Genomic DNA, 19,957 nt, shown 5'->3' with positions numbered 1-19,957 from the left:
CGTACAAATATTTTTGTATATTCACAGAGTAACAGAATTGTTTTTTTGAAGCTGATTCTGAATACAAAAAATTGCAGCATGGTAGTGTGTTAAAAATTGTGAATTAGGAAAGTATGAGCCTTTGTAGAACTCCTTTTTAAAAACCTTTAAATATAAATCCTGCAGCTTTTAAAATATTTAAGAAATTGCAATCACTGAAAAGTATGTAACCAAGAATACTCTGAAACTGATCTCTTGAAGAAGGAAAAACTGAACAAATAAAATAAGAGCTCTGTTTATTTCAATTTGAAATTCCATAATGGCATTTTAGAATATCTCAATTTTTGGTAGGAATCTTCTGGTGGAGCTGTCATTTTTAATTGGTTAAATTTATATCCTCTCTTGGAATGGAATGAAACTGACAAGGTCTTCCTATAGTTTTGTGGCATCTAAACTTGATGAAGCATTCAAAAGATCATAAATGGATGTGGAGAAAAGGGAACCCTGGTACACTGTTGGTGGGAATGTAAACTGGTGCAGCCACTGTGGAAAACAGTATGGAGGTTCCTCGAAAAACTAAAAACAGAACTACCATATGATCCAGCAATCCCACTCTTGGTTATATATCCAAAGAAAACAAAAACACTAATTCAAAAAGATACATGCACCCCAATGTTCATAGCAGCATTATTTACAATAGGCAAGATATGGAAGCAACCTAACTGTCCATCAACAGATGGATAAAGAAGATGTCTCACTCACACACACACACACGCAATGTGTCACACACACACGCAATGGAATATTACTCCGCCATAACAAAGAATGAAAGTTTGGGACTTCCCTGGTGGTCCAGTGGCTAAGACTCGACGCTCCCAATGCAGGTGGCCCAGGTTTGATACCTGGTCAGGGAACTAGATCCCACATGCTGCAACTAAGACCTGGCACAACCAAATAAATAAATAAATGTTAAAAAAAAAAAAAAAAAAAAAAGAATGAAAGTTTGCCATTTGCAACAACATAGATAGACCTGGAGGGTATTATCCCTAGTGAAATAACTCAGAAAGAGAAATACAGTATGTTATCACTTGTATGTGGGATAAAATAAAATCAAACAATCTAGTGAATATAACAAAAAAGAAACAGACTCATAGAGAACATACTAGTGGTTAGTAGTGGGGAGGGGGAGGGAGGAAGGGGAATGATAAGGGTAGGGGATTAAGAGTTACAAACTACTATGTATAAAATAAATAAGCTACAAGGACACACAGGAAATATAGCCAATATTTTATACTAACTATAAATAGAGAAGTCTATAAAAATTTTGAATCATTAAGTTGTACACCTGAAACTCATATAATATTGTAAATTAATTATACCTCAATTTAAAAAAAGATGCTAAGTGAAATAAGTCAAAGAAAGACAAAAAAAAGAATACTACAGTATACAGAGAAGAATCAAATATGCCAAAAATTTCAAATTTACTAAATAAATGTGTTCCTTGTATGAATACGGTAGGCAATGTTATGAAGGAATAAAAAACAGAGACCCTGAAAGGAGATTCTTCAGAAAAACAGTGGTGGGGGACTTCCCTGGTGGCGCAGTAGTTGAGAATCCGCCTGCCAATGCAGGGGACACGGGTTCGAGCCCTGGGCTGGGAAGATCCCACATGCCGCGGAGGAACTAAGCCTGTGCGCCACAACTACCGAGCCTGCGCTCTGGAGCCCACAAGCCACAACTACTGAGTCCGCACGCCTAGAGCCCGTGCTCTGCAATGAGAAGCCACCGCAACGAGAAGCCCGTGCACTGCAATGAAGAGTAGCCCCCGCTCGCTACAACTAGAGAAAGCCTGCGTGCAGCAGCGAAGACCCAACACAGCCAAAAATAAATAAATAAAATAAATAAATTTATTTAAAAAAGAAAAAAAAAAAGAAAAACAGCGGTGACACAGCGTGGACTCGAGAATCCCAGGAAGGCCTCCCACAAAGGCATGCCTGCTGGGATTGCAGCCCTGCACAGAGCCCCCTCCTCGATTTGCAGTGACCCAGGACTTGTTTTGCCCAAGAGGATGCAGGGGATGGGATGGCGCAGACTCCAAGGCTAGGTCACAAGGAACCTTGCAGCTTCGTCTAGGCCCTGGGGGAAGCTAGCTACCGTGAAACAACCCAACTACCGAGACTGCCAGGCTGGGAGTCAAGGTAGCCGTGGTAGAGGCCACCTGGGAGAGATGGCAGGCCACCCTTGGCCACCAGAGCTGCAGTGTAGGAGAGGCACAGGCATGCAGATGCCATCTTCAACATGACCCAGCTACCACCGGGCTGCATGGGAGACCCCAGGCAAGAACCATCCGCCGCCGAGTCCAGTCACTCCACAGCAGCGAGGAGAAAATCAAATCGTTCTCGCAAGCCGCTAAGCTTTGGAGAGGTTCATCATGCAGCAGCACGTGACCAGAACACAAAATATCAGAGAAGGATATAAACCGATTAAAGTGTGTAAGTGTATGCCAAAAATAATGATACCGCTTCTGCTACTTTGTTCTGAACACCCCTTTTCACTCTCAAAAATGTCCTGATTTGGATGTTGAATGACACGGTCACCCCGCCCACAGGTCACCGTCACCGTCCCGGTCTGACCTGCAGGCTGCCCCTGGCTCCGTGCCTGGGTGAGGCGGGAAGCAGGGTCACGACGGCAGCAGCGTCACTGGCTTACGTGTGTGGGTTTCGTCATCAGCCGCCTCATTAACTCACAAGCCCCGACAGTTTTCAGTTGGTTCTTCAAAGACAGGCAATGATACCATATGCAAACAATGAAAACCCTTTCAATATTTTTCTCTCTCTTGTTATTTGTCTAATTATATTGGCTAAAACTTCCAGAATTACGTTAAATACGGTTTTCTTTCCTTTCCCAAAGAAAACCTTTGAAATGATAAACGTTTGTGTTAACTCCATACTGACAATGAATGGATTCACCAGAGGGTAGAGTAGACTTTAGAAGTTTAAAAACAGTGCTGAAGGCATCACTTTCTCAACTATTTTGTTGTTTCTTTAAACAAGGCCAAAACAGTGGAAAACGTCAATGAGCCAGTGACTTTTGTGACTCAGTGGCCTTTGGTGTTGATCCAAGTCTATGGAAAATGACCCCCCCCCCAAAAAAAAGAAAGAAAATGACCCACAGAACGTAAGGCTCAAGCGCCAGCCACACCTGAAGAGCCACCCCAGAGAGGGACTGATCATCTTCTATTATTTCAGAGAGTGGTTCAGATGCCTGCCATCTGCTCTTCTTCCATTTCCAGGAAACGACCTTTTGAAAATGGACTGGTCACAGCACCAGAACTAGATAGACTTCTTCTCTATGAGCCAAACAGGGGTTTGGCTGCAACTTACAATTCATTTTCACTTTCAACATAATACGCTTTTCATACAATGAGATGTCATGACTTAGGAATGAGAGTTGGATCTGAATTTTAACAGAGGATCAAAAAGGATCGAGAAAAAGAAAAAAGAGAAAAGATAAACTCTAACCCTGGATAAATTAATGGGTTAGATTTTTTCCAACAGCTTCTAGCTCAATATATGCAAGTTTATGTCCTTTTATTATTAAATCGTTACTAAATCACATTTTTTCAAATAAAAAGTTTACAAAGGAAAATACTTTTAGGTAATCTTTGCTATTAAGTGCAAATCACAAAACTTTTAAAGCATTTTGTTTATTTTTTTCCCCTGCTACAAGCACATTTCACCTTATTTTTCTAGAGCAGGTAGTCGAACTTTTTCTGTGAAGAGTCAGGTAGTACTTAAGGCTTTGTGGGCAACTGCTGTGGGAACTGCTCAACTCTGCTGCTGTAGTGCAAAACAGCCATAGGTGATCTGTAAATGAATAAGCTTTGCTGCATTCCGATAAAACTTTATTTATGGGCACTGAAATTTGAGCTTCATATCATTTAGCTTCATACAGTCCTTTCCACACAATGATGATACTGCTGAAAAACTGTCGGTGGGACAGCCGGCAACTGCAGACTTTCAACTGAGACCTCTGAGACTTTTTTTGGAGCTCAAAGATTCAACCTATAGCATGGGACAGTCACCCCTCCCACCAATTAGCAGAGCTAACAGACTCCACGGGGAACACACCCCACAGTTTCATACTATCTTCAATCAGGTCACAGTCATTCGAGTATAACACAGGTTGTCAGAAGTATCTATTTACTTAGTTTCTCAAGTTTTGAGCTACTCAATGAAAATCACAAACTGGTAAGATTCAAAGGTTTAAGGAGCTAAACACAAGGGGAAGTAGCTGAATGCTACCTGTAAGCACCCATTCTAACCTGTAAACTACAACCCCACTGGATCACCATCTTCCCGGACTACCAAATACTCCATTCATAAGTCAACCCTTTTTTCCTTTAACTGTTAACAAAACACTGTAAAAACGATACCTGTTTGTTCTCTCATCTGCAGACCACTGCAATACTTCTCAAATTCAGCCTTGCATCTGAATTCCTGGGGTGGGGACTTGTATAAATACAGATTCCCAGGTAGCAGACTGATAGACTACTATTTATTTGCTCTGAGGCAGAGCCTGAGAATCTGAATTTTTAGTAGGTGAACACACTGTGATGTAGCTGAGTTAACTTACTAGCTTTGGGGTCTTTTTTTATAACTGAATATTTTATTTAGATCCTTGTAGATTCCCATGCAGTTATAAGAAATAATAAGAGACTCTGAGTACTGCCCTCCACAGCGGTAAACTTGCAAAACTACAGCAAACTATCACAAATCGGATAGTCACATTGATACAGTCCACCAACCCTATTCGGAGCGCCTCAGTTTTATTTATTTTTAGTTTTTCATTTGTGGTTGTGTATTTAATTCTATACCACTTAATCACCCATGTGGGTTCATGTATCCAGCACTACAGTCAAGATACAGAACACTTCCATTGCCACAAGGATCCTTCTGGTTGCCCTTCTGCAACTGCACCTACCTCCTCCTCCCTCCCCTCCTCCCCCTTTCCCCAACCTCTGGCTACCAGATCATTTTTTTAAATGAAGAAGCTGCAGCCGACAGAGTTTTTGTTCCTCTATCTCATTCATGATTATGGATAAATAACACAGTCTTTTCTAACGCAATTATCTCCAAAAAATAAATTTGGATGGGTTAAACCAATGGGATTAAAAACACATACACGTTTATCTCAGTGTCCTCCTGAAACCCTCCTCCCTCCCAAAATAACAATAAAGGAATGACAAAGCCAAAGACAAAAAGAACAGGATAACTAAAGGTGACAGATAAGAGGTGTTAACCAATTTTTAGAAACTGGAAAAGGATGAAGAGATGGTAACTGATTCTGCAAAGAAAACTGAAACCTAAGTGTTGCTGGTCAGGAGTTGGAGGGACCACGCACTCCAGGAGTCACGGAAACGTGGACCCCTGCCCACTCCCCCAAGGAGCCAAGTGACAGAGGCTTGTCCTTTGGAGAAGTCACATGACGGCATTCCAGGCGCAGCAGTGGGGCAGTGGGGCCCGTACTGGAAATAGGGTGAGGTGGGCTGCACGCTGAATGGTCCCGTCCGCAACTTCCTATCCCACTCAGCTCTGAGACTGCTGGCAGCCGGGCAGGAGACTGGAGGTTTCTTCTCAAGAGAAAAACCATCTGCTAATGAGAGGAAGCCTTTGGATGCTAACCTTTGGCGGGGTTGGGTGGGGGGCGTGTGCGCGGGTGCTCCACCCAAACACCCCAGAGATAAGCCCATCAGGGACGAGCCTGGCCAAGTAACATGCAGTGTCTACTCAGCCTCAGCGCCTCACTCTTCATGGCAGACAGCCAAGGACTACCAGACATTTGAGGAGAACCTCCAACACCAAAGTCTGAAACCAAGTAACGATCAGAAAGAACCAGAAAGAAGCACAGAATACAAATGCCAAAGAAAATGGCAAGAAATCTGTCGGTAATATCCTTAGAAAAATAAGAGATATTGCACTGATAATAAAAAACATTTATGAACGCTTACTATGTGCCAGGAACTCTTCCATTTAATCTTCTTATCAACAGTGAGTAGGCACTGTTTTCTCCATTTCAGATGAAGAAACTGAGGAGCACAGAGGTGCAGTCTCTTGCGCAAGGTCACAGGTGATAAGTGTCAGAGACAGGATTTGAATCTGGGGCATCTTCAAATGCCGAATTCCTACCCCGTTACTTCCCATGAAAAAAACAACAAATCTGAGAATAAGAAAGTCTAAGGTATTAAAAACATTATAGAAAAATTTAAAAATTTTCTATATTCCTTAAATAGAAAGGTTGGAAAATAATCTAGGAAAAAAAACCTCCAAAAAAGTAGAACTAAATGAAAAATATGCAAAATGGAGAGAGAGAAAAAAGAAGATGAAATTATTAGTCCAACGGTCCAATATGTGAATAAAAGGAATCTGGAAAGAGAGAAAGGAAGGGAAAAAAAATACTAGAAAATGTCTCCAAACTGAAGACCACTCAATTTTCCAGGTGGGAGGGTCTGCTATCACTATCAGCACGAGTGAGAAAGTCACCCCAAGATTCTCCGTCGTGAAAACCCAGAGAGAAAGACCCTAAGGGTTATCAAAGAGGGAAAAGAACATCACACACAAGAATAAGGAATCAGAACTAGTCTTCTCAACAGCAACCCTGTAAGCTAGAAGCCTTGGAACAAGGTCTTCTGAGGCCTCGGAGGAAAAACGATTTCCAAACCGGAATTTAATACCCAGTCAAATTATATAAAACTGCCAATTTTTAGGCCTAAAGAGACAAAAATAAGCAATACCTATTATTAAATATAGAGAAATAACCAAATATTAAGTTACAGATACATACACTTTACAAGTGTATCTATCTACACACACATATATATCATGAAGAGTATAAAGATACATGCTTTATACTACTTAGCATCAAGTATAAACTTGATTTTGAGTTATGCAAAGTCAATGTTTTACCTCTGGGGAACAATATGGCAACATCTGCATATATTATGACCCATAAATTTCATATCTAGGTGTGTGTGGTATATGGGTGTACGTGCATATGTGCAAACACATGCACACACACACACTCAAGAGACAGCCTTGCACATGTGCACCAGGGAACATGCACAGGAATGTTCACAGCAGCAACGTTCATAACAGCAAAAACCTGGAAACAATCGAAATATCCACCTGCAGGAGAACGGATAAGCCGTGGTACCCAGCAATGAAAATGAGTGAGCCACGGCTTCATGAAACATACAGAATTTTGGAAGAGTATGAGTGGTGGGGAGAAAGCAAGTCCCAAAAGAATACCTATAGCATGGTACCATTTTTACAAAGCTCAAAAACAATAAAAATGAAACACTATATTGCTTAAGCATACATCCAATTTGTAACAAAATTTAAAAAGCAACTGAATGAGTACCGTGTGAGTTTCTTGCTTGTGCTGGGAGTGGAGTGGACCCTTCCCATCTGGAAAGTTGAGTCGTTCAGTTCTGGGAAATTTCTCATATTATTTCTTTTATATTCGTCCTCCCTTTCTTTCTTTTTATTGATACATTCCTTTTATTCACATATTGGACCCTTTCGGATCGTGTTTCCTTCTGGCAGGGAGATGGAAAAGGAGAGAAATGTGGAAGTGAATGCAAGTTATGGGCAATATTCTTGTTTTTGGGTCAGGCAGTGGGTACTAGGTGTTTATTATTACTATGTTATAGTTTATAATATCACACATATCTTTTCTATGTATGTATGTATATATAATTACATACATACATACGATTATATATAAATTATCTTCTCTTTTAAAAGACACTTGAACGGGAATGAAATGGAAAAGAAATTCGACTTTTAGGCATCTTGTGTAAAGGAGCAACTGGAGAATGTGTTTCCTCCACAAAGAGATAAACCAAAAAGGGGAAGGTGTGGGAGCCAACCAAGGAAAGGGCTGGAGGGAATCCAAACTCCACGAGGGAAGGGGCTGCTTTGCCGAGTGTCTAACAGTGCCTCTCTCGGCCGGCACTCGAGGCCAATTTGTTGAATGAATGAACACAAAGGCAGTCCTAGGAAGCTGGCGAGGAAAGTCCTGAGGTCACAGCCGGACGGCAGGCCTAGAAAGCAGAGTCTAGTCTGGACTGCGGTGGGGGATGATGGAGGAGAGCTCCAGAGGGATGCTACCAGGAGCAAAAGGAGAGAGACAGAACACACAAGGTGTCTGACAGATTTATAGGAAACTAATCAAAGGAACCAAATGGGACAACTACTAACACCATGGAGTCAAAAGCACATTAAGAGAAGTCAGGTAATCATAGTATACTATCAGGCTCAGCTGAGTATTTGCACAGTGACTATTCATTTAACCCTAAAGGGTATTATAATTACATTGGATGAACTGAAAAAAATGTGTTGTTTGGGAGAACTATATCCTTATCTTTTCTGGCAGGAGGTCAACAGATAATTACTAAAACTGAAAAAAACAGAGAACAGAGTAAGTATGCAACTTAGAAGTAGTAGGAAATGTCAGAGAAAAGAGCTCAGAAGGGAGGAGTGAGGAACAGGAGTCAGAAGCCCACAGGGTGGGGCAACAGTTAAAAAAAAAATAAGCCTAGTAACTATCTGACTTTCTAAACTACTTACACATATTATTTAGATACACACACACACGAAAAAAAATTGCCACACTTTAGACCTCGAAACTAGGGGCTACTTAAAAATGATTAATATCTCAAAAAGGTCTGATATGCATATTTAAGAACTAGTAGAGGACTTCCCTGGTGGCGCAGTGGTTAAGAATCCGCCTGCCAGTGCAGGGGACACGGATTTGACTCTTGGTCCGGGAAGATTCCACATGCCGCGGAGCAACTAAGCCCGCGTGCCACAACTACTGAAGCCTGAGTGCCTAGAGCCTGTGCTCTGCCACAAGAGAAGCCACCGCAATGAGAAGCCCGTGCATCTCAACGAAGAGTAGCCCCCGCTCGCCGCAATTAGAGAAAGCCTGCGTGCACCAATGAAGACCCAACGCAGCCAAAAAAAAAAAAATAAAGTTTAAAAAAAATTTAAAAAATTATTTAAAAGACCCCCCCAAAACCTAATAGACCTCTTGTGCCCATAAGTCTCAGATGTTCCTTGATCAGGAGGGCCCAACATAACCAAATGACACCATCGCCCACAGGCTGGGCCTGGAGTTGGAGAGCTGGGGCCCAGTCCTTTCCCAGAGGCCATCAGACGGCATCAGCATCAAAGGCTCAGCCACTCCCAACCCAAAGGAACTCACGCCAAGAAGGGAGCACGACCTGCCGGCCTGGGATCCACTACCACACCGGCTCTGTGAACAGCCTGGATAACTTACTGGGTTGACCAAAAAGTTCCTTTGGTTTTTAAGTAAAAATAAGACACATTTTTCATTTTCACCAAGAACTTTATTGAACAATGTATTCACCGTTCTGTTCCACTACCTTCTGCCATTTTTCAGGCAACTTCATAATTCCATCTTCCCCAAACTTTTTATCTTTTTGAGCAAAGAAGTGTTCCAGGTGCCTTTTACAGTCTTCTAGGGAATTGACAATTTTTTCCACTAAGAGAATTTTGTAAAGACCAAAATAAATGGAAATCCGAAAATAAATGGAAATCTGAAGGTGCAATGTCTGGTAAATATGACAGAGAAATCGGAACTTCCCAGCCAAGCTTTTCTGCCTGGTCATCAAAGAAACATGCAGCCTTGCATTATCCTGATGGAAGATTATGCATTTTCTGTTGACTAATTCCGGATGCCTTTCATCAAGTGGTGCTTTCAGTTGGTCTAATTGGGAGCAGTACTTGTTGGAATTAATCGTTTGGTTTTCCAGAAGGAGCTCATGATAGAGGACTCCCTTCCAGTCCCACCATATACACAACATCACATTCTTTGGATGAAGAACAGCCTTCGGTGTGGTTGGTGGTGGTCCATTTCGCTTGTCCCACGATCTCTTCTGTTCCACATTATTGCACAGTATCCACTTTTCACCGCCTGTCACAATTTGTTTTAAAAATGCAATATTTTCGTTACATTTTAGTAGAGAGTCACATGCAGAAATACAGTCAAGGTTTTTTCCGCTTAACTTACGTGGAACCCAAACATCAAAACGATTAACATAACAAAGCTGGTGCCAAGGATTTTCAACGCTTGATTGGGATATTTTGAGTATGTTGGCTATTTCTCATGTGGTGTAACATTGATTCTTCTCAATTAATGTCTCGATTTGATCGCCGTCAACTTCAACTGGTCTAGCGACCGTGGAGCATCGTCCAGCGAGAACTCTCCAGCACAAAACTTCGCAAACCACTTTTGACACATTTGATCAGTCACAGCACCTTCTCCATGCACCGCACAAATCTTTTATTTTTGCGTTTCAGTTGCGTTTTTACCTTTCTTGAAATAATAAAGCATAATATGCTGAAAGTGTTGCCTTTTTTCAATATTAAAATGGCTCCATAAAAATTCATCCATTTTGATAAGTTTTTAAAAAAATGCAGGCTGATATGACAGCTGTCACAATACAATCTAACAAAATTGTTCTGAATGAAGTTAAAGACCACTAAGCGCTACTAGAGCCACCTTACGGAACACCAAACGAACTTTTGGGCCAACCCAATATTTTTATCTTCATTATATACCCCACCCAGCCCGCTGCCACACTGTGTGGATAAAAGCGCAGTTTCCATTAATCCCCAGCAGGCTGCCTTGTCCAATGTTCCTCATACCAAGCCCAAAGCATCTTCCTGCCGTCGGTTCTGTTCCTTGTTGCTGATCTTAAGCCAGGGAGTCAGTTAAAGACCATCATTTCCCTGTCTCCCCTGCTCTCAGCCAGCACATTTATCCCTTCCATTCTAGTTTACTGGGATCTTTTAGAATCTTGGCTTTGTCCTTCCACCTTGGGTCACCTGTGAATGTGACACACACATCCTCACTGACATCATTCCCAGAAATTCTGAGTGTGTCAAGTTAGAGCCTTTCTCCCACAGTGAGAAGCTTGTCACCAGGTTGGAAACGACACCTTAATCAACCCTCTTTGAGTAGAATCAGTTGTTCATTCGGCCAGGAATGTTCCATCCTGAATATTTTTATTTATTTATTTATTTTAATTAAAAAAAAAAGTTTTTATTGGAGTATAGTTGCTTTACAATGTTGTGTTAGTTTCTGCTGCACAGCAAAGTGAATCAGCTCTAGGTATACATATCTCCCCTCCTTTTTGGATTTCCTTCCCATTTAGGTCACCAGAGAGCACTGAGGAGAGTTCCCTGTGCTATACAGTTGGTTCTCATTAGTTATCTATTTTATACATAGTATCAACAGTGTATATATGTCAACCCCAATCTCCCAGTTCATCCCATCCTCCCTGTCCCCCCTTGATGTCCATATGTTTGTTCTCTACATCTATGCCTCTATTTTTTAAAAAAATTTTATTTATTTATTTATTTATTTATTTATATTTCTTTTTGGCTACGTTGGGTCTTTGTTGCTGCACGCAGGCTATCTCTAGTTGTGGTAAGCGGGGGCTACTCTTCCTTGCGGTGTGCGGGTTTCTCATTGTGGTGGCTTTCCTTGTTGCAGAGCACGGGCTCTAGGCACGCGGGCTTTAGTAGTTGTGGCACGCGGGCTCAGCAGTTGTGGCTCCACGGGCTCTAGAGCGCATATGCCTCTATTTCTGCTTTGCAAATAGGTTCATCTGTACCATTTTTCTAGATTCCAAATATATGAGTTACTATATGATATTTGTTTTTCTCTTTCTGACTTGCTTCACTCTGTATGACGGTCTCTACGTCCATCCACATCTCTGCAAATGGCACAATTTCATTCCTTCTTATGGCTGAGTAATATTCCATTGTATATATGTACCACATCTTCTTTATCCATTCCTCTGATGATGGACATTCAGGTTGTTTCCATGTCCTGGCTATTGTAAATAGTGCTGCAATGAACATTGGGGTGCATGTATCTTTTGGAATTATGGTTTTCTCTGGGTGTATGCCCAGGAGTGGGATTGCTGGGTCATGTGGTAGTTCATTCTGAATATTTTTGTGTTTATATTTCTTTATCTGGCCACAAAGATCATGTGAGAAATTTCTGTCAAATGCAGTCTCGATAGTAACTATTTACTAATTGAAAATTCCACCGGAAGAGGCTATCACGGTAAGAAGCGATGAGAAATTTGCCCTTTTTATAGCCGATGAACCCGTGGTGGCTCTTGTGAGACTGTCTCCACAGGACCGTGCTGTCTGAGATCGAAGTTGGAGCCTGTACTCTCCACTGTCATGGAGAAGCAAACTCAAATTTATCAGGGCTTCTAAGAGCGATTCGGCCCCAGCCACTCCTCCTGCCCCAGACCTCTGCCCCATGGACTTCATCCTGACACCCTGCTTATGTAAGTGGTCACGCTGGCAGGATGCGGGTGCAGCTGCGACCCACTCAAGTAGCTTCCTCTACGCCTCGCCACAGTCGGCCACCTCCCTCCTCTCCTCCAAAGACCTGCTTTCTAGCTCAGCGCTTTCCAGGACTTGGTCCCTCCTCCTTAAGGAACAACGTCCAACTTCTTCAATTTCAACAGCAGCCCCTTTCTGCCACTGAACACGACAAACATATGGGTTCAAACGACTTTTCTTCTGCACGATTATCCTGTCAGCCCAGCCGATTCAGTTTATGACATCAGAATCACCTCCACGGAGCAGACTGAAGCCGTAACCACGGGCTCATTCCGACGGCTCTGATCATTAGCCATGGCAACCAAAACAAACCTTTAAAAAAAATCCTTTAATAATAATTGAGGGGGCTTCCCTGGTGGCGCAGCAGTTGCGCGTCCACCTGCCGATGCAGGGGAACCGGGTTCGCGCCCCGGTCCGGGAGGATCCCACATGCCGCGGAGCGGCTGGGCCCGTGAGCCATGGCCGCTGGGCCTGCGCGTCCGGAGCCTGTGCTCCGCAACGGGAGAGGCCACAGCAGAGGGAGGCCCGCATACCACAAAAAAAAAAAAAAAATTAAAAAAAAAATTGAGTAATGTACTCATACATCTTTTTTTTAAAAAAATCAATCAATCAATCACTCTTTCTTTCTTTCTATTTATTTACGGCTGTGTTGGGTCTTCGTTGCTGCGTGCAGTCTTTCTCTAGCTGTGCCCTACTCTTCGTCGCGGTGCGCGGGCTTCTCATTGCGGTGGCTTCTCTTGTTGCGGAGCACGGGCCCTATGTGTGTGGGCTTCAGTAGTTGTGGCTCGCGGGCTCTAGAGCGCAGGCTTAGTGGTTGTGGCGCATGGGCTTAGCTGCTCTGCGGCATGTGGGATCTTCCCGGACCAGGGTTTGAACCCGTGTCCCCTGCACTGGCAGGCGGATTCTTAACCACTGCACCACCAGGGAAGCCCTGTACTCATACATCTTTATGTAAAGATGTACTCCCACATCTTTACACCTTTTTGGGATTATGGTTACACGTCTTCCTTGATACATCATTTAACATTTTTTTTTTCCTGATAAAGCTGAATTTTGTTTTTCAGCTATTATAGGAACCACTGATAAGATGGCCTTTCTGAAACCAGAAAGAAGGTCTTACCAGGGAGTTTATGTCAACCTCTGTAATAGCAGAAGGAGAAAGGAAAATGAATGGTCCAGGGAATACAGTAACAATCTCCACGAAACTCTTATGTAACAGTGTCCAAAAGAAAGGAGTTGATAGTCTCAGAGTCAGACAATGAAGCCCCCTAAACAATCCCTGACTTAATGCCCTGCTTCCTATGGGGTCTGGACAAGCTCATTAGGAAGGAAGTGAAAAGTCTGACTCCCAAACTGGCTGCTGTCCACAGGGAGAGATTTACGGGTATTAACAAAAGAAAGGAATGACAATAATCAATATGATGTGAACATGGCAGCACCGAACAAGCCTATCGTATGATCTTAAGTCTCTAAAAGGCAAGAAATGGAGGTAGATTATGCAAGTAAAATAGGGATCTTCAAGACGGAGGGAGGAAGGCCGGGGGCGGGGGGGTCCAGTTAAGACTCCAGTCACACACAAGCCTCGAGATGCAGACGAACCTCATCGTCTGTCTGGTCATAAACTCCCCTCACCCCCACGCTGGCTCAATGTGCAGGGCTCTGGAGGCTCCAGGACCCCAGCAACCTGAGCTTGGTGTTTTCCAGCAGGAAATACAGACAGAGGAATTTATTCCCACATGGCCCTAAAGACAGAAAACAGAAGCAATTAAGCTAAGGACTCTGGGGTCTGAGGATTTGACCCCAAGCACTGGGCCTCATGGCAAACCTCTCATTTCACACAGGGAGAAACTGAGCTGAGACTGGAGAAGTGGCTGGACCCGGGGTGCAGAACTGGGGCTGGGGGTGGAATCTGAAGCCAGAGCTCTTGACGCCAAGTGCAAGGTTCTCCCACGCTGCCCCCAGCATACGTGGAGCCCGCGTGCCCTGCTGGCTGGCGGGTGGGGAGGGAAATGGGATACACACCAGAGCTGGGCACGGCACTCACTCCTTCCGGCCCCGCAGTGCTGTCCAGGGCCCCTTCACGCAAGCCAAGACTCACAGCTGACTGGCCACACTGAAGCCACTGGGCCTCGGTCACAGGAGCAGGTGGATGGTATCAGCAGAGGGCCATTTCCAGAACCCAACTGACAGACCCCACCCAAACCCAGCCAGCCACCGTGGGCAATGAACTACCCGACCAAGCCAAGTGTTTCCCACACGGTGCCGAATGAGATGCTGAAGCAAAGTTTAGTTCTTGACCTCACCTTGGTACACGTACCACTTTGCACTTACGTAGCAGGCTTGTCCTTCTCTAATAAATTAACATCTATTTCATACTTTTTCAATCATTTAACAAATTGGCGTGGTGGTTAGGGGACGTATCCTCATTTTCCAAATGAGAAAGCTGCACACAGGTCAAAGGGTGAGCTCTGTGTCCTGCATCACTGTGTCAGAGCCAGTATTTCCAAACTACGGGTCTCCCCACTTGACCTTTTTGTCTGTTCTTGGTGCATACTCCTCCTGGAACATTCCTACCCAATGAACTCTTACTGGTGAAAATGGAAAAATACCCATGTAAGTTTCAGACGGCAGTAGCACGCCCGTCACCCAGTCTGTCCATCCCCTACAGGATGTGATCCTCAGTGCAGGTCTGGGTGACAGGCCATGCCAAGCCCCAAGGTCATCGAAGGTGTCCTTCTCCCTATGGTCTTCTTCTTTTTTAAAAAATTAATTAACTAATTTATTATTTTATTTATTTATGGCCGCGTTGGGTCTTCGTTTCTGCGCGCGGGCTTTCTCTAGCTGTGGCGAGCGGGGGCTACTCTTCGTTGCGGTGCACGGGCTTCTCACTGCGATGGCTTCTCTTGTTGCACAGCATGGGCTCTAGGCACGCAGGCTTCAGTAGTTGTGGCACACGGGCTCTAGAGCGCAGGCTCAGTAGTTGTGGCACGTGGGCTCAGTAGTTGTGGCTCGTGGGCTCCAGAGCGCAGGCTCAGTAGTTGTGGTGTGCGCGCGGGCTTTCTCTAGCTGCGGCGAGCGGGGGCTACTCTTCGTTGCGGTGCACGGGCTTCTCACTGCGATGGCTTCTCTTGTTGCACAGCATGGGCTCTAGGCACGCAGGCTTCAGTAGTTGTGGCACACGGGCTCTAGAGCGCAGGCTCAGTAGTTGTGGCACGTGGGCTCAGTAGTTGTGGCTCGTGGGCTCCAGAGCGCAGGCTCAGTAGTTGTGGTGCACGGGCTTCGTTGCTCCGCGGCACGTGGGATCTTCCCGGACCAGGGCTCGAACCCGTGTCTGCTGCACCGGCAGGTGGATTCTTAACCACTGAGCCACCAGGGAAGTCGTCCCTGTGGTCTTCTTAAAAGAGATCACCCCTTTTGTCTTAGGATGAGAACATTCTAAATCTTTCTGCTCATCTTGCAAAGCAAAAACACTCAGAAGTGGAATAAAAGATCCAGCTCAAAATCTCTCCTCAAAATGCCGCAGAGCCGGCATCTGGTTTTCACTCAGTATTTCTGGTTAGAAAATGTCTTATTTCTTTGGCAGCACTTTCTCGAAGTAGCAAAGTATTGGGAATCGCACAGTATCTTGCAGGCATGTGTGAAATGGTCACAGCTGTGCTCCCTCATTTCACAGAAACATGGCCTGGAGACACATTTCCATACAATCCCAGTAAGCAACCACCGCGCACACCCAGATGGCCAATTTTATCACGGGACACAGAGGCTCAGGCTACTGTGATGTTGTCTTTCCCCCTCATTGTTCTGAATGCAGCAAAACTTCAGCCAGCAAATCAAAGACAGCACAGCAACAGACTGCCCCTGCCAGGCTGCCACCCCAGCTCCCCGACCCTGAGCTCCACATGCCAAGGCTGACCTTTACGCAGACCTCCTCCAGTGCACTGGCTGGGATACCCGAGAAGGGAACCTGTCAGCACAGTTCAGGGCACCTCGGAGATTTTCAGCTCTCAGCATCTCACACCCCCTGACTTGGTTCAACCAGTGTTTCAAGTCTCTACCTCCACTGACCCAAAGTTAACTACATTCCTGAAGCTGTCCTCCGCTAAAGGGGACGGCGGGAGGGAAGGAGAAGTGTTGGCGTTTACGAGTATACTTTGAAATGTAGGATTCAAAGAGATGGGAGTCTTCTGAGTATCTGGACCTTTAAATGTCATAGGGGTCTTAGAAAAATCCATTTTCTAGAATGTATTCGATCAGAAGCTCCTAACGTCATGCTTCCCAGTTGTAAGCTAGCATTTGTTCTTTTTCTTTAGAAGATTTTCCGGCTGCCTGCCGGGCTATCCTAGCCACAGTGACAGAGTCTGGATGCTGAGCCCCTCATTAAACACCACTGAACAGGAACACCGAGCCACGTTCAGTGAGCCCTTCGGCGTGACTGGCACCTCAAACTGACCGAGCTCTCCTTTTGCCACAGGACTGTGGCACGCGTGCAGAACAATTTGCCTCCCCAACACATCCAAGGAAAAGGCGATCACACAGGACTGAAAAGTAACTTTCCGACTCAGGTGTGTCCCCGGGGCTCACGGCTCCAACTTCATCGGGGACTTGACCGATGGTTAAAGGTGGTCACCCCGTTGCTGCGGAAACAGCCTGGTGACCGCTATTCACGGCACCGTCGTCCCGGGGGTGGTGAAAGCACGCCCCTCGCCTCACGCAGTCTGGAAACACCCCCAGCCCCCTGTGTCCTCTGGCTCTCTGGCTCGTAACCGGTCTGCAAGGAATCCTGTGGCCTCAGGGCGTGGGTAGGTGGCTGTCCTTTCCTGACACGGAACTCTGACTGATTTTCACGTGTCGAGGGCTCGGGCAGCAGGATTGCAGGGAAAGGTCTCAGACAGCTATGGCTCAGGAAGCCTCCTGGCTTCCGGGAAAACCAGGGGGTTGGTTTCGCCTTCACCCCGGCGCATCACCAGCAGCCGTGCTGATAGCGTTCCAGGCAGATCCTACTCTTGAGACGCAGTAAGCAAAATGCTGTTCCACCCGATTCTGTACGTTATTACGATAAAAGGCCACCGGCACTAATTCTTTTAGATCTGCCATCTGGTAATTGAGCCTCGCAACCCTTCCCTCCAGAACTGGCCCGGCTCACCTTGGGGTTGGTTCGCTGCTGCAGCCGCCTCTCTTCCCTTTCTCTCTGCAGCCGCTCAAACTCTTCTCTGATTTCGGCTGGTGTCCTCCTCCTTTCCACAACCTGCGGGCAGAATCAGGAGGAGAGTCAGCAAAGGACCCAGAAAGCGAAGAACACACACAAGAGCCGGCGTCATTAACCATATCCCGCCGTTCCTTTCCCCCAGGATGCTGAAGAGCCGTGAGACCGTGGGGATTTTCCCTTCCGACGGCCCGGTCCCTGGTGTAGCCAGGTTAACCGTCACACCCGCTCAGTCCCAAGGTTGTGCTTTCCCTCAGCTCTCCAGAGACTGAAGCATTGTCTTCATTTTAGTCACTTATCTCCAAGGCTGCAGGAATCTTACAAAGAAAACATCACCTTAAGTTGTCAGAGTTTAGATTTCCTAATGAGCCACAGGTAACACATGCGGAAAAGTGTCAAGATGGAGGCGAGGCCATTCACAATGGCACTGACACGTCTCCCTCGTGTGCTGGGGCCACCACCAGAGGTGCCCCTTGAGCATCCTGGACCAAGGGACCTTAAGCCATAAGGTCTGGGTGTTTTAGAATCAGGGGACTCTTCTGATACTCAGGTACCAATCGGCAGACCACACTAGCCCTCGGGGATGCACAGGGATGTCAGATCTGTGAGGAGGTAAGGCATCCCACATCAGCCTTTCTGAGCTCATCACGAAAGCAAGACAGCCCAGTTGAGATTTCAAACAGGCAGGGAAGGGCCACGGGGGCCTCGGGTACCATGCCCGTGAGAGAGGAAAGCAGACCACGTCATTTCCAAGGGCCCCGAACGCTATGGCCTGTGAGAAACACAGAGAGTGGGAGCAGGGCAAACATAACCAAAGTCACTGGATACCTGACGGGGGAAAAGGCCAAAGAGCACTGACCCTGTATCAGTGGGAGCGATACCAGGGAGTCCTAAGGGGCTGCTCAGAGGACACCTACAAAGGCAGGTGAGGTGAGAAAAAGCTATCTTGGAAATCAGAGGTTTTAAAAATTATTCAAAAAAATGCATGCTTAGAGCAAAAAATCAAAATAGTACAGAAAGATATGGAGCAAAAAGTACAATTCCCCCTTACCCACACTCCTCCTTCTCACAGGCTAACATTTAATTTTTTATGTCTTCCTAAAAACCTATGCATATGTATGTATGCATATACCTTACAGTAAATGGGGTTTTGTGCAACTTGATTTTATTATTCAGCAATACAGAAAAATAAATACAAGAACTGGCCTATCCAAAAAAACTGAGACATTGGTTCACTATCACTTTCAGCAAGTACGTAGAAAAAAATAACAAAACCATTTTCTCCTCTCCCATATAAATTGTTAACTACCAAAAAGGGGGAGGTGTTTCTTTTAAAGGAAGTTTTAAAATAAAAACACTGTCAAAATAATCCAAGAACAAACAAAGTCCAAATGGCAAGACAATAACTGCTCTGTGACCTCACAGAAACATTCTCAGTTACAGTTAACCAATGTGGCACGCTCACTCTGCTAGCTCTTATTTCGCTTCCCCGAAGTTACCCCATCTTGGACTGATGGCGTGCTTCCTCCATGGGGCCCAGAGCAGAACAAGATTTGCTTTCAGGAATTCTAGCTGTTGGACCTTCGCAAATGACTTTCTCTCTGCCACGCTCTGTGACAGATGAAGAGGCAAATATTCCAAAGCTGTTAAGTCACCCCATTTCTAGTCGTATTTTACAGAAGTTCTGCGAACAGCTGGTACATAATCAGAGCTAACTGCAAAGTCAAAATGGCTGGCCCCTCTGAAGCTGTGAAGAACTTGGCCAGGCATCTCATTCTAGCTCCCACAGGCCCTGACGGCCTTTACTATTTATACTTTCTTTACACAGGGTACATCATGGTGGAGAATGGAAGAAAGCTAAGCCAGCTGCAAGTCACTTTTTCCCCCTTCGGTAACCCTCAGACATCTGCACCCCCAAACTGCATTACGGTTGGAAAGTACTAGACATTTTCTTTTTTTAAAAAATTTAATTTTATTTATTCTTTTATACAGCAGGTTCTTATTAGTTATCCATTTTATACACATCAGTGTATGTATGTCAATCCCAATCTCCCAATTCATCACACCCCCACCCCCATCCCCCTGCCACTTTCCCCCCTTGGTGTCCATGTTTTTTCTCTACTTCTGTGTCTCAATTTCTGCTCTGCAAACCGGTTCATCTGTACCATTCTCTAGGTTCCACATATATGCGTTAATATACGATATTTGTTTTTCTCTTTCTGACTTACTTCACTCTGTATGACAGTCTCTAGATTCATCCACGTCTCTACAAATGACCCAATTTTGTTCCTTTTTGTGGCTGAGTAATATTCCATTGTATATA

General features: G+C 44.9%; 1 protein-coding gene across 1 annotated transcript in view; it reads right to left on the bottom strand.

Annotated features, from left to right (window-relative positions):
- Positions 1-19,957, bottom strand: part of DNAJC11 (DnaJ heat shock protein family (Hsp40) member C11) — a 74,845-nt gene that overhangs the window by 18,286 nt on the left and 36,602 nt on the right. Inside the window, exon 4 of the mRNA XM_007110207.4 lies at positions 17,575-17,676. Coding sequence (XP_007110269.1) covers positions 17,575-17,676 — 102 coding nt within the window. The remainder of the gene's footprint in view (positions 1-17,574; positions 17,677-19,957) is intronic.

This window comes from Physeter macrocephalus, chromosome 3, assembly GCF_002837175.3.
Source record: "Physeter macrocephalus isolate SW-GA chromosome 3, ASM283717v5, whole genome shotgun sequence".
NCBI classification, from domain to species: Eukaryota; Metazoa; Chordata; class Mammalia; order Artiodactyla; family Physeteridae; genus Physeter; species Physeter macrocephalus.
The sequence above is the reverse complement of the archived record's forward strand: the minus strand, read 5'-3'. Positions and strand labels throughout refer to the sequence as shown.